At 42.6% G+C, this 26,152-nt stretch overlaps 1 protein-coding gene across 2 annotated transcripts in view; it reads right to left on the reverse strand.

Annotated features, from left to right (window-relative positions):
* The window catches only part of LOC134358170 (very long chain fatty acid elongase 5-like), a 50,613-nt gene that overhangs the window by 5,106 nt on the left and 19,355 nt on the right, over nucleotides 1–26,152 (reverse strand). For both annotated transcript variants that reach the window (XM_063070171.1, XM_063070170.1), the window contains exon 3: nucleotides 25,574–25,744. In XM_063070171.1, the coding sequence (XP_062926241.1) occupies nucleotides 25,574–25,735 (162 nt within the window). In that variant the 5' untranslated portion in view covers nucleotides 25,736–25,744. The remainder of the gene's footprint in view (nucleotides 1–25,573; nucleotides 25,745–26,152) is intronic.

Here is a 26,152-nt window from a genome sequence, read left to right on the forward strand (position 1 = left end):
TGGTGAACGCAGCAGGCCAGGCAGCATCTCTAGGAAGAGGTACAGTCGACGTTTCGGGCCGAGACCCTTCATCAGTTAGTCCTGACAAAGGGTCTCGGCCCGAAACGTCGACTGTACCTCTTCCAATAAATACACAAATACATTATGCCTGATAAACCTTTTGATGCAAGAGCAAATTTTACCCCTAGAGCGCATATGTGAGTTGTTTTTAACCCACACTTAGTTATTTTCCCTGGTTATTGTGTTTCTCTTTTCCCACTGCCCAGCGTCGTGCGTCACATGTGTGCTGACTCATGTGACTATTGCTGCTGTCAAATTTCCATGGAGCATGGGAGAGCTTTGATTATCTAAAACATAAACGAGCAAATGGGCAAACTGTCCAATGGCGAAAGAAAACAGCACGTGTGGCTAAAAATAACTCATTTATGCATCCATGACTTAAGTAAACTTTGGTCAACTTTAATCGGTTTTGACTCTATTATGCTGCTATTTATATTACGTCAGTTATGCCAAAGTTTGATCAGTTGTACTGCTCTTTCTTTCTTTCTTTCGAAATTTTTTGCCTTTGATAGCGTGAATTCATGTTTAGCATTTCGGATAGTGTGCTAGTAATTAGCATAAGTTTTGGTTTTTGCTGAAAAGTTAGCGCCTCTCTCTCTCTCTCTTTTGATTTAGCTGTTGTATTTTTTTCAGCGTAGCTTGTGCTGCATCAAAGTGACCAATTAGATTAGATAAGAGTACAGACTGTCGCAAACATCAATATACGGCACTCGCTGGTGATATCCTACAAGGTAGCTCGCCAGCATGGCGGAGGCTCCACAAAAGAAGGCGAAAACGTACAAATTCCATCCAGAATGGGAAGAGAAATTGCTATATCGTTTTTCACAAAACATGCTGCTCAAAATAAGGCTGCTATTGAAGCATCATTTCGCGTAAGTCACCTTTCGGCTAAATACAAGAAGCCTTTTACAAATGGCGATTTAATCAAGAAAGCAATGGCCATTACTGCAGAGACTGTTTTTAATGACTTTAAAAACAAAAACGACATCAAAACCGCAATACGCAATATACAGCTTGGCCCTGCGACAGTGACAAGGAGGGTGGGGCCACTGTCGGAGGATGTGGATCGACAAGTGTTAAAGGACTTGTCACTCTGTGAATATTTTTCACTACAGTTTGATGAATCCCTAGATGTAATGCAAACAGCTCAGCTTGTTGGATTTGTCAGAATGGCTTTCCAGGATTTTACAACAAAGGAGGTCTCCCTCACTCTTTTGCAATTAAAGGCGAGAACGAGAGCTGAGGATATTTATAACGAGTTTAAAAAATATGTCCCTGAAAATGACATCCCCATTCATAAACTGGTGGCAATTACTACTGATGGGACCCCAGCAGTGCGCGGTGTGAGTGTTGGTTTTATAGCGCTGTGCCGTAATGACCCTGATTTTGCCAGCTTCCTGGATTATCACTGTGTGATTCATCAGCAGGCCTTGGCTGGGAAGGTCGTGGACTTTTCTCATGTAATGGCACTGGTGGTCAAACTGATAAATTTGATTCGAGCAAAAGCGCTCCAGCACCGCTTATTCAAGGCGTTATTGGATGAGCTCGATGCCGCTTACGGAGACATAATTCTTCATGCTGATGTTCGGTGGTTGACTCGTGGCAAAGTGCTGCAACGATTCGTTGACTTGCTGCCCGAGATAAAGACTTTTTTGTCGACAAGAAATGAGGAGCACGAGGAACTGTCAGATGATGCGCAGCTACTGGATTTAGGGTTTCTGGCAGACCTAACGGCTAAATTAAACGTACTTAACAACGAGCTCGTGGGAAAAGACCGACACTTGCCCCACATGATAAGCGCAGTAAATGTGTTTAAGGCCAAGCTTGGTATTTGGATTTCAAAGTTAAAGAACGGGAGGCTGACACTCTTTCCCAACTTGGAGAAAATGTTACAGGCCATCAAGGAAAAGAATGCTTTTCACCCTGAACAGTACTGTGCTTACCTAGACAAACTGGCAAGAGTTCGATCGGCATTTTGGGGAGTTAAACGTCATGAAAGGTATTGCTGCATTTATTTCAAACCCATTTCTGCCGATCGATATAGAACAGATAGCAGCCAAATTCCAGCAAGTATTTGGTGTGCCAAGTGATATTGAAATGGAAATAATTGATTTGCAAAATGACACTGAGCTTAAAGCAAGATCAAAGGACAGTGACTTTTGGGGGCTTGTCAGCAGGGAGAAGTTTCCTCATCTCACCACATGTGAACTAAAAGTCAGTGCCTACTTTGGGTCAACTTATCTGTGTGAAACTGCATTTTCACAGATGAAAATTATTAAATCTAAGTATAGGAGCTGTCTTACTGACAGACATCTCACAGACTGTCTCAGACTGGCTGTCTGTACTGATGAGCCAAATTTCAGGGAACCAGCAGAAAGTATTCAGCCCCAGTCATCACACTGAGTGCAACAGTCAATTTTTATTCATTTATTTTTCGTGTTGAAATAAAATTAAATAATGAAACTTAGAATTAAAGGTATGAAGTATTGTAATATTCTTAAAGAAAGACAGCTATGGCCTGGTTGATATGCTAGTTACAGTGTTTTCTTAGTTGAATTAATTTGAAAGTTTGACAAAAGCATTTTATGTAATTCAAATGCAATTAGCCCGAATAAAAGGCCTCAAGTTGGAAGTACAATCTGAGCTGTTTTTTCTCTAAACAATTTAGTAGGTCGATCTTGCCGAGATAGGGGATCTTGGGCTTATAAAGTTTGGCGACCACTAGCCTATGTTATGGAAGAGATATTCAATGGAAGCTTTCAAAGGTGAGTTAAATACCCAAGAGCAAGAGAAAAGAACTAAGTGGACAGCATTCAAAACAGAACAATTCAGGGCCTCAGACAGTCCTTCCAGGTGAGGCAACACTTCACCTGTGAGTCGGCTGGTGTGATATACTGCGTCCGGTGCTCCCGATGTGGCCTTTTATATATTGGCGAGACCCGACGCAGACTGGGAGACCGCTTTGCTGAACATCTACGCTCTGTCCGCCAGAGAAAGCAGGATCTCCCAGTGGCCACACATTTTAATTCCACATCCCATTCCCATTCTGACATGTCTGTCCACGGCCTCCTCTACTGTAAAGATGAAGCCACACTCAGGTTGGAGGAACAACACCTTATATTCCGTCTGGGTAGCCTCCAACCTGATGGCATGAACATTGACTTCTCTAACTTCTGCTAATGCCCCACCTCCCCCTCATACCCCATCCGTTATTTATTTTTATACACACATTCTTTCTCTCACTCTCCTTTTTCTTCCTCTGTCCCTCTCACTATACCCCTTGCCTATCCTCTGGGTTCTCCTTCCCCTTTTTTCTTTCTCCATAGGTCTCCTGTCCCATGATCCTCTCATATCCCTTTTGCCAATCACCTGTCCAGCTCTTGGCTCCATCCCTCCCCCTCCTGTCTTCTCCTATCATTTTGGATCTCCGCCTCCCCCTTTCAAATCTCTTACTAACTCTTCTTTCAGTTAGTCCTGACGAAGGGTCGCGGCCTGAAACGGCGACTGTACCTCTTCCTAGAGATGCTGCCTGGCCTGCTGCGTTCACCAGCAACTTTGATGTGTGCTAATAAAAATCACCTCATGATGAAAAGATTAGATTAGCTTTATTTGTCACATGTTCATCAGAACATACAGTGAAGTGAGTCATTTACGTCAACGACCAACAGAGTCTGAGGTTTTGCTAGGGGGCAGTCCACAAGTGTCGCCATGCTCCAGGTGGCAACACGGCATGCCCACACTTTACAAACCCTTACCAACCCCCGAGGACCTATTTTTTGTGGGAGATAACCGCAGGACCTCACCCGGTCATGTAAACTCCTTACAGACAGCAGCGGGAACTGAACCACGATTGCTGGCACTATAAAGCGTTACGCTATCCTGTTACCACATCATGCCATGAATTTGATGTAAGAACAGAAAATGCTTGAAATAACCAGTAGGTCAGACAGCACCACTGGAGAGAGAAACAGTTAACATTTTAACGTGACAAAAAAGATGTTGGAGGGAATCTGTAGGTCAGACAGCATCTGTGAGATGAAAAGAACAGGTTGAAACTCTTCATGGGTCATGACATGAAACGCTGACTGTTCATTTACCTCCACAGGTGCTGCTCGACCTGCTGAGTTCCTCCAATTTCTCCATTTGTTGCTCCAGGTTGCAGCATCTGTGGAGTCTCTTCTGCTAACATTTCAGGCTCGTGAGCTTTCATCAGAGGGGAATACCAGAAATCATGTTTTAAGTTGAGGAGAAGAGAGAGATGGGATGTGATTCTCTACAACAGAAGATGCAGTGTTGTTGGCTGGTTGAGAGACAGAGGTGAAGGCTTGCTAATCAGAGTTGATCTACCTAGGGGCATTGTAAATAGTCAATGAATGAAAGCAGAAGAGAGACGAAAATGCTGGAACTGTGAGAAATAAAAGGCTGCAGCTGCTGGAAATCTGAAATAAAACTGAATGTTGCAAATTCTCTGCAAGTCAGACAGCTTCTGTGGAAAGAGAAAAATGAGGTAGCATCGCTGCTAAGAACCTTTCGCTCCAACTGGCCAAAACCTGATGGAATGTTGTAACCAAAGCTGCTGAATTCAGGTTGAGAACTGTGAAGGAAGTTCTTCGAGATAATGTTGGCCTTTGCTGAGACAGTGTAGGGGCTTGGAGGTAATGTGGTCACAGTGGAAGGGGATGGAGAATCATAGGGATAGGCATCAGGAAGTTCAGAGTCAACCTTGCTGATTGAAGATGATTTCATCAAACGATCAACCAGTCTCTGTTTAGTTTAATAGAAGATAGATCAATATGTCACAGTACAGGCCCTTTGGCGCACAATGTCGTGCCAACCTTTAAACCTACTCTAAGATCAAACCCTTCCCTCCTTCATAGCCCTCCATTTTTCTATCATCCATAGGCGTTTCTTAAATGTCCCTGTTGTATCTGCCTCTACCACCACCCCTGGCAAGGTATTCCATGAACTCACCACTCTCAGTGTAAAAAACCTACCCCTGAGATCCCCTCCTGTACTTCCCTCCCATCAGCTTAAAATTATGCCCTCTTGAAGGGGAAAGTTTCATAAAACGATCAAACAGTCTGCATTTAATTTCCCCAATATAGAAAAACCGCATTGTGAGCACTAAATGCAGTGCACTGGATTGAACAGTACAAACAATTCACTACTTCACCTGGAAAGCAACTTTCAGACACTGGATGGTGGGAAGGGAAGAGGTAAGATACTCAGGTATTGAATCTCCTGTGAGTGCAGAGTGAGTTGTCGGAGAACGTGTGCTGGTGGAGATGGAAGAGTAAACGAGGGAATCAGGGAGGGAATGGTCCCTTCGGAATGCTGAAAGGGGAGGGGAGAGCAAGAGATACCTCATCATGGTCTCACGTTAAACTATGGGGCACACAAGTAGAACTGAAGCCTCGCAGCACCAGCCACTCAGATGCAATTCTCACCTTCAGTGCTGTCTGGGCGGAGTTTGCATGTTTCATCTTGCAACTTCGTGAGCGTCCCTGTTTTCTCCCACAATCTAAAGCCATGTGAGCTGGTGTAGGTAGGTAGGAGAATTAGTGGTGATGGGGTCATGAGTGATCAAATGGGCTGCAGAGAAATCAGTGGGGAAATGGGGCTGGTGGGATTGATGGCACAGACCTGTTGGGCCGAACCATGGAAAAATAAGCACAAGCAGAACCCAAAGTGGGTGAGAGTGGGGGGGAAGAGGTGACTGGGAACTCTGCCAACTATAAGCAATATATTGGAGTGCAATAGCTTTCTAGCAGGAAGTAGGGCAGAGCTGACTAAGCAGCTATGAGCAAGTGCGAACTCAGACCTTTATGAATGAATCTAAAACAACATGTACCATCATTGTCATTGGCTATAGATATTTACCCCTATTGGCATTCTAAAAACCTCCAAAAGGACCACAACCTTGTCGTGGGTTTGGAGACATGCGTGCCTCAATGACCCAGAGAGCCATTGGATGGAGTCCGGGCTTTATGCTTTGGCTCTTGGTGGGGTCACCCATGCCAAACAGGTCAAAGGGTAGAGGCCAGACTGAGAGTAATCCTCTGGTCTTCCAAATTTGGGGGTTCAGCTCAGGGCTAACAACCCTGAAAGATAAAGCAAATGTGTTATGGAAACAGCAATGAAGAATCTACATCTGAACAATGGTATTCCTGAGTCTCCACCCGGGACTTGCATGACTGACAGTAGTGAAAACGGAGCTACAGATGTGATGAAAGAAGCCCTGAACAATGCCAGAGATGGCGTGTCTTCACTGCTGTCCTAAATGCCAGTGATGTCACAGGCACTAGCAAGCTTTCTAAAAAGTTGCCCCGGTCATTTATTTATTCATTTTATTTTAGAGATACGGTGCAGTAAGTCTCTTCCGATCCAAAGAGCCCACATCATGCAATTACAACCAATGTGACCAATTAACCCAATTAATCTACTAATCTGTATATCTTTAGAATATAGGAGGAAATCGGCGTACTTGGAGAAAACCCATGTGCTTATAGACAGTGGCGGAAATTGAAGGTCATTGGCACTGTAATAACATTATGCTACTGTGCCACACAATCATATGCTACTGTGACACTGTAATTTCCCTTCAGATCAATAAAGTATCTATCAATCCACGTATTTCTTTATTTTAGTTAAATTCAGAAATTTCAAATGTCTTATTCACTGCATTGATATAAAACATAATAGAGGTGATCTGGAGAGCAGGTCACACATGGAGGACAGAGCTCATGGAGATAGCTCTCTCAGCAGTTCACACTCAGCAGATTCTAGACCCTGCTCGTCAGCCCGTGGAAGGTTTAGGGGACATCTGAACATTAGCAAGGTTACTGAATTAATCATCTATACTTGCTGGAGTTTAGTAGAATGAGCAAGGATCTTATTGAAACTTATCAAATATTGAAAGACCTGGAAACAGTGTACGAGGAGAGTATGTATCCTCTAGTGGGGGAGTCTAAGACTAGAGGGCACGGTCTTAGAATACAAGGGCCTCCCTTTAGAACAGAGATGAGGAGGAATTACTTTAACCAGAGGGTGGTGAATCTGTGCAATTCATTGCCACAGACGGCTGTGGAGGCCAAGTCATTGGCTATACTTAAAACAGAGGTTGATAGGTTCTTTATTAGTAAGGGTGTCAAAAGTTCCAGGGAGAAGGCAGGAGAATGGGGTTGAGAGGGATAATAAATTAGCCATGATGGAATGGCAGAGCAGACTCGATGCACTGAATGGCCCAATTCTGCTCTTATGTCTTACAGTCCATAAGACCATAGACATGGGAGCAGAATTAGGCCATCTGGCCCATCGAGTCTGCTCCGTCATTCAATCATGGCTGATCCTTTTTTTTCTATCTCCTCCTCAACCCCAGTTCCCGGCCTTCTCCTTGTAATCTTTAACCAATTTCTCCCTGGGATCAATAAAGTATGACTAAGACTATGACTATTGATGCCATATCCAATCAAGAACCTATCAATCTCTGCCTTAAATACACCCAATGACCTGACCTCCACAGCTGCACGTGGCAACAAATTCCACAAGTTCACCACCCTTTGGCTAAAGAAATTTCTCCGCATCTCTGTTTTGAAAGAGTGCCCCTCTATCCTGAGGCTGTGCCCTCTTGTCCTTGACTCTCCCACCATAGGAACCATCCTTTCCACATCTACCCTGTCTAGGCCTTTCAATATTAAAAAGGTTTCAATGAGATCCCCTTTCATCCTCCTGAATTCCAGCAAGTACAGACCAAGAGCCATCAAACGTTCCTTGTTTGATAACCCTTTCATCCTGGAATTATACTTGTGAATCTACTCTGGACCTTCTCCAATGCCAGCACAACTTTTCTAAGATGAAGGGCCCAAAACTGTTCACAATACTCAAAGTGAGGCCTCACCAGCACTTTATAAAGCCTCAGCATCACATCCTTGCTCTTGTATTCTAGACATCTTGAAATCAATGCTAACATGCCATTTGCCTTCCTCACCACAGACTCAACCTGCAAGTTAACCTTCAGGGTGTTCTGCACAAGGACTCCCTATGCATTCCAGATTTTTGGATTTCTCCCTGTTTAGAAAATAGGTTTGTTGATCCGGTGGCATGTCATGACTGATTCCGAGAAAACCTGCAACAATAAAATGTCATTTGAACCCTCTACGGATCCTCCCAAAGGAAGTACAGTTTGGTAGTTAACCGGCCACTGTAATGTGGCCCAAACGTGCAGGTGAGTGGTAGAGTTTGAGGCCAGATGTTGAAAATGTAGGGAGAATCAATAATGCATAAATGGAAGACTAGTGTAAAAGGGAGGATGATGGTTGTCATAGGCAGAGGACCCTGTTGTTACGCTGTATCTCCTTAATATCACCCTCAATTCACCAGCACTTAGCGACATCTGCACTGGTCAATTAACCTACTAATATAAGCACAAGAGATTCTGCAGAAGCTGGAAATCCAGAGTAACACACACAAAATGCTGGAAGAACTCAGCAGGTGAGACAGCATTTATGTAGAGGAATAGAGAATTGATATTTCGGGCCGAGTCCTGATGAAAGGTCTTGACCCAACGTGTTGACTGTCTCTTCCTCTCCACAGATGCCGCCAGGTCTGCTGAATTCCTGCAGCATTTTGTGTGCGTTACTCCAGCTAAACAGTACCCGAGGTCAGGATCGAACCTGGATCGCCGGAGCTGTGTGGCGTCAGCACTAGCCACCACATGACCTCACTGGTAACACATACAAAATGCTGCAGGAACTCAGCAGGTCAGGCAGCGTCTAAGGAAAGGGACGAACAGTCGACATTTCGGGTCGAGACCCTTCATCAGGACACATGACCTCACAGCCCGTTTTCTCATTAAAGGTAATCAGCCCTGTTCTGCCCCACAGATTGTTACAGAAGAGCACACGTCAGTCCAGTCAATTAATTGTGCTTGTATCATCCTTCCTAGGTCTTACAGGGAACTCAGTGTGGAGAAGGCATCACTGTATTATTTTCTTGCCATGGGACAAAGTCACAGTGACCTCCAGATAACAACAATAATGTAATCTCCTGTAATATCATATCCATTACAGGGGAGGAAAGCATCGGGGTAATAAATTAGGGCTCTCTGGAGGTTGCAGCAGCTGTCAGGAAGCAAAATCTAGAAGGCAGCAGATATACAGCAGTACCGGACACTTTAACATATTGTAACCTGTGACGCAAGCTCGGAAAGGACTTACGCGGACTCTTCCTGGCACGAACAGAATTCGCATGCAAAATTAATACAGTTCCGGGGCACTCATCTGCAAACTCATAATCAGGTCCCATCAAACAAGCTTCCACTGTGACTCACAGCACCTCTCCTTGTTCAAAAACACCCACCTCCAAATTAAAACTGTCAGATACAGTAGTGCACAGATCCTTGCTACTTCTGCCCCAGGTAGTGTGTGGGTGCCAATGGAGGCAAGGAGGCTATTGTAATCACTACTGAAATTCAGCCTTTCTACAGGTTCGATCCACGTCTCTCCTGGAGTTGGAGGGCTGTCCATGCGTGTGGGTGGGGGTGGGAGGGAGGAAAGGGCCTTGTTTCGCTGCTTGTTGTGCTCTGTGTGGTTCTGCTGAGCCATGTTGGCGTGGGAATGGGTGGCGACACTTGCGGGTCACCCTCAGCATGTCCGTAGGTGTGTTGAATGTTAATGGAAAAAAAAATGTATTTCTCTATATGTTCCCATGTATGTGTGATTAGTAAATCCGAATATGATGTTAGTTTGGAACAACTAAGACTGGGTAGGACCGGGTGGCTCTTGACATGAGTTGACAACAGCACATGACGAACGTCGAGTTCTATAACAACCTACCGCTCACCACTAAAATCAAGGCGAGAAGACTGCAGCTAGCGGGGCACTGTCTACGCCACCCTGAGCTACCTGCCAGCCTAGTCATCATATGGGAGCCCAAGCACGGGAGGATGAACCCTGGGCGCCCTCGCAAGACTATGGTCAACATGCTCCTAGAAGACAGCGGCGCGGCTAATGTAGATGAACTGAACACACTGATGAGGGAGAGAGAGAAGCAGAGAGTTCATCATCATGCCCGACGCCAGCCCCCTAGACCTGAGTCAATGTAGTAGTAGTAGTAAGACTGGGTACTTCAGGTTACTGTAACCACTACTAGCTTCCAAAAATCAGAGAAAAAATAGCGCAATTATGGGTCAACTATTTAGTAATACCTCCCTGCATACCACAGAACATGGAGCTTTACAGCAGAGGAACAAGCTCCTTGCCCACACTGTCGGTGTGGAACATGATGCCAGGTTGATGACTCTGGTCTTGCACTCGCTGAAGTTTAGAAGAATGAGGATCTTATTGAAACCTGTTGAATAATGAAAGGCCTAGATAATGTGAACATGGAGAGGCTGTTTCCTACAGTGCAGGAGTCTAGGACCAGAGGGCACAGTCTCGGAAAATGAGGATGTCCCTTTAGAATGGAGATGAGGAAGAACTTCTTCAGCCAGAGGGTGGTGAATCTGTGGAATTCATTGTCACAGACTGCTCTGGAGGTCAGATTTTGTACAGTATATATTTAAAGCAGAGGTTGACAAGTTCTTGATCAGTAAAGGTGTCAAAGGTTAACACAAAATAATCTGCAGATGCTGGGATCAAAGCAACACTCACAACACGCTGGAGGAACTCAGCAGGTCGGGCAGCATCCGTGAAAAAGATCGGTCGACGTTTCCACGGATGCCACCCGACCTGCTGAGTTCCTCCAGCGTGTTGTGAAGTGTCAAAGGTTACAGGGTGAAGACAGGAGAATGGAGCTGAGAGGGATTATGTTGGAATGGTGGAGCAGACTCCATGGGCCAAATGGCCTAATTTTGCTCCTGTGTCTTATGGTCTAAACCAAATCACTTCTGGCTGTACATGATCTGTATCCCTCCTCTCCCTGTATAGTCATGTGTCCATCTAACAGCAGAGGGTAGAGGCATAATCTAGATTACAGTTAGATGAAAGTAAGATCACATGCAATTCTCCAGATTTCTCCAGGAATCAGAGGTGCCACAGCTGACACATTCCTGACACTTTTGAGCAGTGCTCTCTTCCATAACATTTAACAGAGGCATTAACCTATTTGCTTGAAACCTTAAAATAGATAAAAACAACAGCACATTCAATCTGTTTTTAGACTAAAAATCCAAAATCCGATATTTGTCTTCAAAATCAGAGTTCAGAGCAGATTAAAATTTGTGGGAATATATATTCAAGTCAAAGCTGTTAAAGCTAATAGTATCTAATTTAGCTGCAATTAATGTTTGAAATTGACATTAAATTATTAATGGTTTGATATTAATTATTAATCCCTCAATGGCTAATATATTGGCTATGCTTTTAACTGAGGAGCTGTAATTGCCTGGAATTGTATGTTCTTCATCTGTACTCTCTGGCATCACCTTCTTTGTATGTGCACTTAGGAGACTGTTTGAGCAAAGTACATACACTCAGTGGGCACTTTATTAGGTATACCTGATCGTTAATGCAAATATCTAATCAGCCAATCATGTGGCAGTAACTAAGCACATAAGAACATGCAGACATTGTCAAGAGTTTTGGTTGATCAGTGCAAATATCACAAGGGGGGAACAAATGGATCCTAGTGACTTTGACAGTGGAATGATTGTGGCTGTCAGATGGAATGGTTTGAGTATCTCAGAAACTGCTGATCTTCTGGGATTTTTATGCACAACAGTCTCTAAAGTTTACAGAGAACAGTGCGAAAAACAAAAAAAAAACCCAGTGAGCATTAGTTCTGCCGGCGAAAACGCCTTGTTAATGAGAGAGGTCAGAGGAGAATGGCCAGACTGATTTAAGTTGACAGTAACTGAAATAACCACGCGTGCAGAAGAGCATCTTTAAATACACAGCACATCGAACCTTGAAGTGAATGGGCAACAGCAGCAGAAGACCACAAACATATACTTTATCAGGCACAGGAGCTAGCTAATAAAATGGCCACTAACTGTACTGTATATCCCAAATCAATAATAGCAACACTTCCGTCCCTGTCTTTAGTCATTAAGACCAGCTAATGGCCAAAAGTCCTCCGATGAAGTGGGATTAGAGGATAGACAATAATTGGACAATGAAGCCTCTATGCATCTCAGTTGCCAGTTAAAGTTACAGAGTCATAAAGCAATGAACCAGGCCCTTTGGCCCAACTCATCCCTGCTGACCCAAGGTGCTTAGCTGAGCTGGCCCCATTTTGCCTGCATTTGGGCCATATCCCTCTAAACCTTTCCTATCCACATACCTGTCTATGATATCATGATATACTTCTCCAGGTTGGGGGGGGGGGGGTGTGAGTGAGTGAGTGAGTGAGAGAGACAGAGACAGAGACAGAATGAACTGAAACGTATCATGGAAACAGCCCATGAAAATTAATCATATTCTAATTAGCATCTCTTTCCAATGAGATTATTGCAAAATTAGGAGGGCGTAGGTTTAAGGTGAGAGAAAGGAGTTTTAAAGGGGATCTGAGGGGTAAGGTTTTCTTTACACAAATCAGAGAAAAACACACACCGGGGGCCCCAAGGACAGCTTCCATCCCACTGTTATAAGACCCTTAAGCAGATCTCTCTATGTTAAAAGTGAAGTCTTGTCTTTACAGTCTACATTTCACAATGGATGAGAAGGAATTTCTTTGGCCAGAGGGTGGTGGATCTGTGGAATTCACAGACGGCTGTGAAGGCCAATTCATTGGGTATATTTAAAGCAGAGGTTGACTGGTTTTTGATTAGTAAGGGCATCTGCCTTCTTCACATAACCTCAGGAGAATGGGGTTGTAAGGAAAAATAACTTGGCCATGATCGAATGGCGGAGCAGACACAATGGGCTAAATGGCCTAATTCTACTCCTTTGTCTTATTATGGTCTACATTTTCTCTGTAACAGTAACATCATATTCTGCATTTTTTTGGTTTTTCCCTTGGAATACCTCAAAGTAGTTATGTTTTGGAATGATCAGTATGGATAGATGCAAAATTAAGAATTTCACTGAACCTCAGTACATGTGACAATAACAGAACAATACCAGTAGCAAAGCCAGAGCAGATGGTGTAATCTGATCAATTTGCCCGGTTTACAAGGCATTTATATAGATATCTAAATAGACAATGTATGAAAGGATACAGTCATAATGCAGCCAAACAGAATTGATGCAGTTGGGCAAAACGGTGAGCATGGGTGTGGTGGGCCGAATGGCCTTTATGTGTTGATCTATGACTTTTACCACTCTTTGCCCCTGACCTCTTGAAAGAAACAGGCTCCATTTTTCCAACGTGAAACCTGATGCTGCTCAGTATTCTCTAAGTTCGGTCTGCAATCACTCAGAAGACCAAAATGATGTCACCTATCAGTAGATCATCGTCATGCAACACGAAAACAGAACCGTCAGTTCACTGTAACACATACAAAAAGCTGAAGGAACTCAGCAGGTCAAGCAGCATCTGCTGAAAGGAATAAATAGTCGACATTTCAAGCCGAGACCTTTCATCAGGAATCATCAATGAATCTTTGGTTACTTGTATATAAATAATTATATAACGTACAATGTGTGGGCACGTGGACAAGTGGTTAAGGCATTGGACTAGCGACCTGAAGGTCGTGAGTTCGAGCCCCAGCCGAGGCTACGTGTTGTGTCCTTGAGCAAGACACTTAATCACACAGTGCTCTGCGACGACACTGGTGCCAAGCTGTATGGGTCCTATTGCCCTTCCCTTGGACAACATTGGTGTTGTGGAGAGGTGAGACTTGCAGCATGGGCAACTGCTGGTCTTCCATACAACCTTGCCCAGGCCTGGAGAGTGAAGACTTTCCAGGTGCAGATACATGGTCTCGCAAGACTAACGGATGCCTTTATAACATACAAACAGATAATTAATTGTTAAACTGCAAATAAAATAGCAATTAAACAGTTTAATCTAAGAATAATGAACTTTATGTTCAGGCTTAATTATCATTCCACCATATATGTATAGCGAATTGAAACAGTGTTCCAGGGCCAAGGTGCAAAACACATTACCAACAGCACAATGCACGTTGCACAAATAGCCCATATGGTTATGATTTCAGAGAAAATCAGTCACAAAAAGGAAAAAATAATAATAATATTGCCCAAGTCCCCGTGTGGCATGGCGAGATTGATTGGTAAACAGTCCTGGTCCAGCCTGTTCTTCCACTGAGTGAACACTGGAGGGCAGCACCAAATGAACTCCAGACAGTAGCGTCTCCTCCCCCGTGTGACTGCCACAGCTGACTCTGTAGCTTCAGCCTCGGCCTAGTCCTGGCCACAACTGAAGCAATGCAGCTCCCCCGCCATTGGTCTTCCCAATGAACTATGAATCACATGTGAACCATTAAACAGCCATCTACACTAATTCTTCACTAATCCCATTTCCCTCCAGCTCAGCCACTCACCCACCACAACACACCATATTCCAGGCTTTGTTCCTTGGTTTTAACTATGCACTCCAGAGGAAGCCTCTATCTACCCGACACCATTATCCTCAATCACCCTTCACAGGCTGCATCATATTGCACTCTCCTTGACTGCACCTCCTCTCTCATCCACATCAACAAGACATACACTGATGAAATCATCAAGGAATTCAGGAGCTGATTGTTTAAATCTTAGATTAAATTGTTTAATTGCTTTTGTCATTGCAGCTTAACAAATAATTATGTTTGTATTTTATATAAATATTTATATACAAGTAACTGCTTACTATAGTGACTAAAGCATGCACATAACAGTTTAATTTGCTTCTAATTTTTATACAAAGCACAATTCTGGAAAACTCAGGAAGCTTCTTTGTTCTGCATTAAGTGATTAAATGTTGTCTCATTGGTTAACTTGGCACTGCAGTATTGAGTAAGTGTTTTCTAACTGGCTAATACTTATCTAAATTTGAATGGAACTTTTTCTTACCTTTGGGTATAAAATAGCTGAGCACAAAACAGTGCTGTTTTACTCTTTTTAGTCTCTTGTCTTTAAGCCTTCTGCTCCTGTTTCCTTTGTTCTATCAATTTTTAATAAAACCATCATGAAGCAACATGTTTTATGCCTCATTCCTGACTTCTAAAAGAACCGTGGATTTTAACACCAGAATCCATCAGAAATTGAACCTGCCCCAACCACTTCCTCTGGCAACTCATTCCACGTACATACTAAGCACTGTGTAAAAAAAAGTTGCCCCTCGGATTCCTATAAAATCTTTCCCATCTCACCTTTAACCTCTGCCCTCTAGTTCTCCATTCCCTAACCTTGAGAACAAGACCAAGCGCATTCACCCTGTCTGTGCCCCTCATGATTTTATACACCTCTGTAAGATTACACCTCTCAGTCTCCTACACTCCAAGGAAAATGTCCCAGCCTGCCCAACCTTCCCTTTCACCATCAACGTTATGACGTGGGTGATCATGGTACAAAGACCATGATTGTTCTTGGCAAATTTTTCTACAGAAGTGGTTTGCCATTGCCTTCTTCTGGGCAGTGTCTTTACAAGACAGGTGACCCCTGGCATTATAAACACTCTTCAGAGATTGTCGGCTTGGCATCAGTGGTCACATAAACAAGACTTGTGATACGCACCATCTGCTCCCATGGCTTTACATGACCCTGACTGGGGGGTGTGGCCTTGTCCAAGGGTGACCTGCAGGCTAGCGGAGGGAAGGAGTGCCTTACATCTCCTTTGGTAGAGATATCTCTCCACCACCCCACTCTACATCCAAGGTTTTTAAAAAAAAAACAAAATCCGTGTCAAACAGAAGGCAGATGCCACAAAGAGACAAGTGCAGAAGATAAACACTACAAGAGAGGGATGCAGAGATGTGGGAAGGAATATGAAACAGTTACCCAAAATGAGGGGCTCTCTGTTTTATTGAAAGGCCTTAATAGAGTGGATGTGGAGAGGATGTTTCCTATAGTGGGGCAGTCTAGGACCAGAGGACACAGTCTCAGAATAGAAGGACATTCCTTTAGAATGGAGGAGGAGGAGGAATTTCTTTAGCCAAAGGGTGCTGAATCTATGGAAAATTCATTGTCTTGTTCAATATTCAATAGGTTTCAATGAGATTCCCCCCCCCCACCATTCTTCTAAACTCCAGTGAGTACAGGCCCAGAGCCATCAAGCACTCCCATACCTTAACCCTTTCATTCCTGGGATCTTTCTCATGAAGCTCCTCCGGACCCTCTCCTTTAGGAGCAGATTGTCCATCCAGCAAGATTCAGAACAGCAGCCCAGTACAAGGGGAGAAAAATTACTTCATCTCAGTGTAAATATTCAGCTGGAGGCCTGGAGGCGTTCACCTTCATTACACGTCCAATGGCACTTTAGGATATTGTGGCTGCATTTGAATTTCAAATTATTCAAAAGCAATCCAAAAACATCAAATCCATGTGTTTTATTCAAATCTACTTATTTTACACACGTAATATTCAACATTATAATTTTCTCAAACAACATTTATTACAGTGGAAAATATGCTCACAATGCAAGCAGCAGTTCAAACCTATAAAATGGATGGTATTATTCTAAAGAGTACATTAGGAATAAATCAAATGTGACTGTTGTTTAGAAAAGGAACAAAAGAAACACATTGCCACAACATTACTAAAGTCTAAAATTAAACTATTTTTTAAGTGTATGAGGAACAAGGGAGCCGTTAGCAATATAACTATGTAACAGTGCGTCCAATACTAACTCAGTAAATGTATCATATTCTGGTATCCTTCTGAAATCAATAGCCTCAGGAAAAAGATTTCTGGAGAAGGTTGAATTTATCAAACAGATTTAGACAAGATGGCCAATGTCAAATGTTTATATCTCTCTATCGGACTGTGTAACACTCTACGTGTGGTTTACGAGTGTCTGCCAGCCATTCATAAACATGGAGTGTCTGTGCCTAGGAAATGACACCAGATTTACTGCATTATTACTCAGCATCTAAAACCATATAAATATAAAGAAAAGAGAGAGAGAGAGGGCGAGAGGGAAATTGACACAGTGAATGAAATAGTAGGGAGTGAAATGAAGCTAAAAGTTTTTTTTTATGAACAATGCATTTCCGTTTTTCTTTACGATGCATCTGGGTCCCTCATGGTTAGTTAAAAACTAAAATAGATGCCAAAGTCTTAACAGAAAGAAAATACAACAAATCAACATCAAGCATTAATTTTCACCTTTGTCCAATTCAAAGTTTCCATCTAACAAATACATTTCTTCCATATAAAAATACCTGAATTGAAAAGTTCTATAATATTAAAAACCAAATTACTGATTGAATATTTGATAATGAACCTAGCCCTCGAAATGGCCAACTCTCCATCACTGGAGGCATTAATACCACTGTCAGAATCTGATTGCTTAATGCTCCAATGTAAGAAGGCAGTGCTGTTAAATATTGCACACCCATCAATAAGTACTGTGGCTGAATTTATCTGCCATACAAATCTAACATATGGGATAAAATATCATATTCTATTCTTTGAAAGCTATATGAGTAGTTTTATAATAGTTCAGGTTACTTTTAGTATAATTCTTTGTCAGTCCATTTGTGTGTAGTTTTTCATTGATATTGATCCTATTGTATTTCTTAGTTCTACTGTGAATGCCTGCAAGTAAATTAATCTCAGGTGACATATACAGTACACACCAGATAATAAATTTACTTCGAACTTTGAATTCTGAGGTAAAATTTATTTACTTTCAACTGAATGTGCACTCAAAATGTATTAAGGGATATTCTACCAGCTTACATGGGCAGCAGTTCTTGGAAGAGTTCACCTCTAATCTCTTATTTCAGAATTTATGGGACTGTGATATTTAACTGGGATTTTTGTTGGTGCTGTTGCTTTACCGCTGCTGACTTTGCAGTCTTCTGCTGGAACGGTTCACAGATACCAGTCTTCCTTTGGTAACTCACTCAGGTTGCTGTTCATTACATTCAAGTCAGCAGGTATAGCGTCGGGCATTGTGGTCATCTCTAACCCTCGCGTCACTTTCAAGAAACATTAATAAAATTCCAGAACAGAATATAGATACACTGAGTGGCCACTCCTTTAGGCACACCTGCCCGTTAATGCAAATACCGTATCCAATCGTCGTCAAATTTGTCTGCACATATATATAATCAAATGAAATAATGTTAATCAGCCAATCGTGTGGCTGCAACTCAATGCATAAAAGCATGCAGACATAATCAAGAGGTTTAGTGGTTGTTCACCTGAAACGTCAGAATTAGGAAGAAATGTGATCTAAGTGACTTTGACTGTGCAATGATTGTTGAGGCCAGAAACTGCTGATCTCCTGGGTGTTTTTTTTTTATGCATAACAGTTTCTAGAGATTACAGAGAATGGTGTGAAAAACAAAAAGCAAAACAGTGAGCCGCAGTTCTGTGGCTGAAAATGGCCTTGTTAATGAGAGAGGTCAGAGGAGAATGGCCAGACTGGTTCAAGCTGACAGAAAGGTGACAGTGTCTCATATAACCACACATTGCAACAGCAGCATGCAGAACAGCATCTTCAAACACACAGCATGTTGAACCTTGAAGTGAATAGACTACAGCAGCAAAAGACCGTGGACATACACTCAGTGACCACTATATTAAGTACAGGAAGTACCAGTCACATATATCTATTTATTTAATTTTCTTGAGGAATATTGCAGCACACTTACTGTTACCACAGTGGGGGCCAGCTACCTTCAGCATCAACCATTCTGGTCTGGAGTACGATGGATGGTAATTTTATACACAGCCACTGGGGGGCACTGTTTTAAAGCCGTCACCCTTCCAAGCATTTCTTTCCAGTAATATTATCTCAGACACACAATATACAGAACATTTCCACCTCAGTACTTGATACCTCAAAAGGAAACCACATCTGACAAAACCGCCACACACTCGCATTCAAGCATCCCGACAGTGGCCACATCATTTAGTGTGGAAGAATCCAAATTTAAAATACATTTCTTGTTCATCAGCCGGCTAAAAGCAAAAGAAGGTTGCTAATTGATATAAATGTTTCCAGTTCTGCTTGCATTGTTAACACAACCCATTATTTATAATTGACACGAATTCCATACACAATCTGCAATCTATCAGCCTCGTTAATCCATCAAAATTTACTTTTGACAGCCAAGGATAAATGATCAAGTTGCCACCATTACTGTAATTAATTTGATAAGTTTTCTTAAGAAACGTATTATTCCAATCTGTATCTTTAACAGTCCCTGTCTGTGTTTAGCATGTTCCTGTAGATAATTTGTTACAACAATGTGCAACTGCTACTTAGTAACTCAGAGTAGCTGATTACGGCTGAGTGAGCAACGTAGCAATAAAAACTATCGAAATAAATTAGTGTATTACAGAAACACATGTGTCTTCACAATTAATAAATTCCACTCCATCAAACTGTGATTTAATTATGCATTATGTATGTTCGGCATGAATCATTCATGTACATTATTATCCAAGTGGGAAAATAGCAAATAGGCATATAAACAGTATACAGGAGTGCTTTTTGTCAAATATAACAGCAGGAATAATAATTAAAAGAAAAACACTCAGTCACGAAAACTAATGCTGATCTTAATACACTTTTAAATAAAGTTTAATAAGGAACAGGTCAAGTTTGAAAGTAATCACTGGCACAGCTGTGATAAATAATGCAGTGGCAACAAATCTTACTTAGCACTGCTAAATATATCAAAAAAAAGTAGACTTGCTAAGAGTTTGATATGAATAACTCTGAAGATTAGTGGTATTTACACAGGGAAGCAAACAGCTAACACCTACCATGTAGGATAAAAGATTTCACACTAAATGGCGCATTAAACACACTCTCAGGAAATCCCTCAGCCCATAACATTCTTCTAAAGTGCAGTTACCGACGTTATTAGGAAACATTGCTACCAAATTGCGCACAGCAAGTTCTTACAAACAGTCATGTGATAATGACCAGATAATTTTATTTTATGAAGTATGTGAATTGAGAGATACAAACCAGAATTGTGATTTTTTTTTATTATAACAGTGCCAGACAATCTTCCGCCAGAGTGAAAAGCGAAATGGGCTGTGGTTTAAAAACCCTTAATGAAAACCCCCTGAAAATACCAGATGTATCCCATGTTAAAGCATTGCTAATTAGATGTCTCAACTGCAATTCAACAAAGTATGGGGGGGGGGAGGAGAAGAAATTTTAAATCATAATTGAATTAATTCAAAATGTATCTACTCTCGTTAACTAGAGCAGTGGCTTCCCATGAAGCCACACTATGTAGATTTAAGAGCTCAGAGAGGAAAAAAATAGAAACAGTGATGATATTTCTGTTTAAAGGACTATGTTTTTCCTTAAAATATCATAAATAAAAGTGTGGTAAATAAACAAATCTAAGTTCTTTTTCAAAAAATCAGTAGTCAATAAAATACCAGATCTTGAGATCCCTGCTTCAATGTCTTTGACAATAGTAGTAGTGTCACCATTCGAGTCGAGTATCATAAGGAGTTGTCTATTGGTGGATTCCAAGGAGCTAAATGGCCGTAGAGGCCAATCCGGGATCTACACAACTGGGATGTAAGGGTGGATTCCATAAATGGAGAACGGCTGTGCGTGACTTTGTTTAATGTGCAGAGACCGATGCATCACATGGTCCTTGACAGATGGGGGTCAGGGTCTAGTGGGATGGAATGCAAGACGGCTGGGGACCCCTCACTGCTTTAGCCTTCCTCCGTCTTCACTGCCATTGTGACGTGTCGTCATCTTCCGCCAACTCCACTTCTGAGGTCTTCGTTGGTTCGCTTTCTGTCTGGAACCTCTCCCTTGACCCCACCGGCAAGGGTGACCCTACCTTGAGTGAAAAGCCGGGTGGCTAAAGTCCAGGCGACATCGCTCACAGGGTCTCAGGAACACACAAGCCTCTCCACAATGAGAAGTTGAAGAGAATAGTCTCTGAGAATAATGAGATACCACAGAGATAAACGAGCCACGAATACATTCACAGCACTTGCTTTCTGCCCTTGCCTCCCTCTCCTCTGCCTTTGATGATGGTGCTGATTCCCTTGGGTTTGTACCTACAGCTGGTACCACCGGGTATGACACTCAAGTCATAATCCTTTACTGGTGGATTTTTCTGGAAGACATGCAGCTTGAGGGTGCATCACAGCTGAGTGTGATCCAGTTACAGTGACCGACAATTATACAACAGACAGACACGCGGACACACACACACAACTATTTGTATGTGGGAAGGACTTGGACAGCAATAGGTGGTAACTATACATCTGCAGCCAGGATATCTGAGCAAGTTATTGTACTGTAACCTCTGTGCCGGCACAGGTCAAAGGCCAGAATGCAATTATTCCGGTTTTCTCAGCCCTGTTCTGTTACGGAGAGAGATCACCTACTGATCTTCTAAATTCAATTTTCATCAGAATCTATAGACTGACAAACAGCCAGTGGAAAAGGCAGTGGCTGACTTGACTCGATCTGGTTGTCTATCGGCTGTTCTTTATGTATAGATATTCGTAAATTTTATTGTATTTTTTATTTTTCTGTAAATGACTGAAAGAAAATAAACCTCAAGGTTGTATATGGTGACAATTACTTTCAGTGGCCACTTTATTAGGTACATTTGCACATCTGGTCATTAATGCAAATAACTCATCGGCCAATCATATGGCAGCAAGTCAATCTATAAAAGCATGCAGATATGGCCAAGAGATTCATTCAGTTGTTGTTCAGACCGAGCATCAGAATGGAGAAGGAATGTGATACAAGTGACTTTGACGGTGGAATGATTGTTGGTACCGGGTAGTTTGGATTGAGCATCTCAGAAATGCTCATCTCCTGGGATTTTCACACACAACAGTCTCTAGTTTTCAGAGAATGGTGTGCTAAACAAAAAAAAAACTTCAATTCAGCGGCAGTTCTGTGGGTGAAAATGCCTTGTTAATGAGAGAGGTCAGAGAAGAATGGCCAGACTGGTTCAAGTTGACAGGAAGACAACAGTAACTCATGTAAACCACGTATTACAACAGTGATGTGCAGAAGAACTATGTTGCTGATGGCATGTAATAGCGTAACATTAACCACACTCTACTGCTGTTGGCATGTAATAGTGTTACATTAACGCATTAGGACATTCTTGCTATTGAGGGAGTGCAGCGTAGGTTCACAAGGTTAATTCCCGGGATGGCAGGACTGTCGTATGTCGAAAGATTGGAGCGACTGGGCTTGTATTCTCTGGAATTTAGAGGGCTGAGAGGGGATCTTATTGAAACATATAAGATTATTAAGGGATTGGACACACTGGAGGCAGGAAGCATGTTCCCGCTGACGGATGAGTCCAGAACCAGAGGCCACAGTTTAAGAATAAGGGGTAGGCCATTTAGAACGGAGTTGAGGAAAAACTTTTTCACCCAGAGAGTGGTGGATATATGGAATGCTCTGCCCCAGAAGGCTGTGGAGGCCAAGTCTCTGGATGCTTTCAAGAAAGAGATGGATAGAGCTCTTTAAGATAGTGGAATCAAAGGTTATGTGGATAAGGCAGGAACTGGATACTGATTGTGGATGATCAGCCATGATCACAGTGAATGGCGGTGCTGGCTCGAGGGGCCAAATGGCCTACTCCTGCACCTATTGTCTATTAACCACTACACTACTGCTGTTGGCATGTAATAGCATTACATTAACCACTACACTCCTGCTGTTGGCATGTAATAGCATTACATTAACTACTACACTACTGTGTCGCCCATTAATGTGTAATGTGATGTGTAGTGAAGAGTATATTGCATTATTGTAGTGGAGAGTATCAGCTGAGTATCTTCTCAGTGCAGTTGGTCATGCAGACAGTATAACTGCAGTTCCGGGGCTACAGTGGATTTGGCAGTAGCTAGGTTGGGCATTTTTTAAAACAAAAACAATTGCTTCGCTGTGATATTCATCCATGGTCATATTTCACCCCCAACCAGACACTTGGTTTCCATTGCTGAAGACAGTACCCAAAGGCAGAAACCAATTAGCGAAATGACTAGAATCACAAGAGGGATGGCAGATACTGCAGAAAGGAACAAAAAGCTAACAAAGTTCTGTAGGACGTCGGCGGGAGAATCAGAATTAGAATTGGGTTTATCATCACAACCTCTATTGGGTGGTGGGGTAGTGATACATCTCTAGCAAAGGAGGTGTAAGGCACTCCTTCCCTCTGCTAGCTCACAGGACATCCTTGGATGAGGTGTAGCACCTGCTTAGCCCCCCGCCACCCCACCCCACCCCCCGATCAGGGTCACATGAAACCCTGGGAGCAGGTGATGGATGGTTGTACGAACAGCTGGTGCATATCGCAATCCCTGGATATGCGACCACTGACACCAGGCAGACAATAGCTGAAGTGTATTGATAATGGCTGGGGTCACCCATCTTCTAAAGACACTGCAACACAGACAGAATTTTGGAGGAACTCAGCAGGGCAGGCAGCATCTATGGAAAAAGAGTACGGTCAACTTTTCGGGCCGAGACCTTTCATCAGTCCTGATGAAGGGTCTCAGCCTGAAAAAAGTCAACTGTACTCTTTTCTATTGATGATGCTACCTGGCCTGCTGAATTCCTCCAAATTTCTGTCTGTGTTGCTTGGATTTCCAGCATCTGCAGGTTCTCTCGTTTGTAAAGACACTGCCCAGAAGGCGGCAATGGCAAAGCACTTCTGTTGAAAAACTTGCAAAGAAGAATCATAGTCATAGAAAGACCATGATCGCCCACGTCACATGACACACCACATGATGATTTTATCTATTTACTGTAGTTACTGAGTTTCAGCTGATCAGCAACCCCTGATTTAACCCTAGCCTAATCACAGGACAGTAAAAAATGACCAATTAACCTACTAACCGGTATGTCTTTAGACACTTGGGAGGAAACCTGAGCACCCGGAGGAAACCTACATGGTCTCGGGGAGAACATACAAACTCCTTAGAGGCAGTAGCGGCTGCTTGCAGTGTTGTCCTAACCTTTACGCTACCATGCTACCCTGATGATGAAGATGTCAATTCTATTAAGAAATATATATGTATATAAAATTTAAATAGTGCAAAAAGAGAGCAAAAAATAGTGAGCTAACGGTCGTGGTTCATTGTCATTCCTCTCTGCGGCTCAGGCAGCAACTTTGCCATTTCTTTAGCATTTTATCTGTTTTTTTTAAACAAGGCCCAGTTGCTAGTTCAACACTCAAGTCAGCACAGAGGGAAAGCATGCAAGAACCTGGCGGGATTCAAACCCAGGATCACTCGCCTCGAAGTCCGGTGCAGATGCCACTACACCACTGGCCAGCCTTCATGGGTTCATCGTCCATTCATAAATCTGCTGGTGGAGGGGAAGAAGCTGTAGCTACAATATTGAGCATATGTTTCAGGCTCCTGTACCTCCACTCTAATGATAGTAATGGGAAGAGAAATGAGATTAGGGCCAGTCAGCATCTGTGGAGGAAAAATGATAGTCAACAATGCAGGGTCTCGACCCGAAACACCGATAATCCCGTTGCCTCTGCAGATACAGAGTAACTCAGTGATATCCTCCAGCAATTTGTTTCTTGCTGATCTACTCCACTCTAAAACAACTGTGGCAGGAAAACCATTGCGGCATAGACACAGAACTGTGGCTACCTTCATATTTTTGATCAATACCGGAGATTGAACAAGTCCGCCAGCAAGACCACACCCCTCGGGGGTACCGTATATCGCACTCTGAAACGGCTATGAAAAGATGACTGAACAAAGGCAAAGTGGGAAGTCCAAAATCAAAAAACAATGTTCACTTTATCATCTTTATTTGCCATGTACATTTATATGTATTCGGAATTTGCTGTGATGTGTTGGTCAGGGCGTGACATACAAAAAAAAAATCCAACAATTATAAAGTATAAAGAATTATATAAAATTAAAGTTAGTTATAGTACCAATATGGAATAAAATTAGCATAAATTATACATACCAGTATGTATTTACAATAAACAGCCTTATAAAATGTAGTTTAAAATATTTATAGTGCAATGCAGTGATGGGAGGGGTTAATGCATAGTCGGGGAGGGGGTGGCAGGGGAACTAATTAGGGTGATTGATCAGATTAGCTGCCGGGGGAAGAAACTTTTAAGAAGGCGTGAAGTTTTTGTTTTAATAGCCCAATAGTGCTTTTCAGAAGGGAGCTTTTGGAAAAGACAGTTTGCATCATGTGTGGATACTGTTTATGTATCAATCAAGAAGAGTGCTGCAAGCTACAATTGTATTTCGTCAGTGTTTTCTGTGACTGACTATAAAAGAATTGTTTTTGAATATCATATTCCTGAGTTATTCTGTTAAAATGCCAGACTACAAGATATGATGTTGCCTATCAATCCGTTTACATTATCTTGCTTCCCAGCTCTGTGACCGCAGTTCACCGTGAACCAAACATGACTGCTGGAAGCCAGGTAACGAACGAGCAGCAATCTCACCTTCCGCAGTTCCAGGGGTTTGGTGTACTTCTGCCACGTTGAAGAGAAGAAGATCATGGCCAAGTAAAGGCAAGCCAGTGGCAATGATTTCAGATTCAGGAGCCGAATTAAAAAGATCCCTCTGCTGGTCGGCTCTGGACTGACAGGCTGCACATTCTCCATGGTAAGATGCTGAAAATGAACACACCAAGTTTGAGTTACAGAGTCATAACGCAACACAGTACAGAAACAGGCAGCACACCATCTCCACCCACCATCAAGCAGTCATTTACCATCATTCCACTTTCGAACTGAAAGTTTGACTCTGCATCTCGTTTCATCGATACGACCTGACGCGCTGAATATTTCCAGCATTCTCTGACTTTGTTTTGCACTCAATCCATTCTCCCCAGTTCCCATCAGCTCACTCCATATTCTCCCACCCACCTATACATTTGGAGCAATTTACAGTGGTCAATCAGCCTACCGACCCCACCATGTCTTCAGGATGTAGAAGAAAGCAGCGCCGGTAAACCAGGTTCGATTTAGCCGCAGTCTGTAAGGAGTTTGTATGTTCTCCCTGCGACTGTGTAGGTTCGA

The sequence above is a fragment of the Mobula hypostoma genome, chromosome 18 (genome assembly GCF_963921235.1).
Source record: "Mobula hypostoma chromosome 18, sMobHyp1.1, whole genome shotgun sequence".
NCBI lineage: Eukaryota > Metazoa > Chordata > Chondrichthyes > Myliobatiformes > Myliobatidae > Mobula > Mobula hypostoma.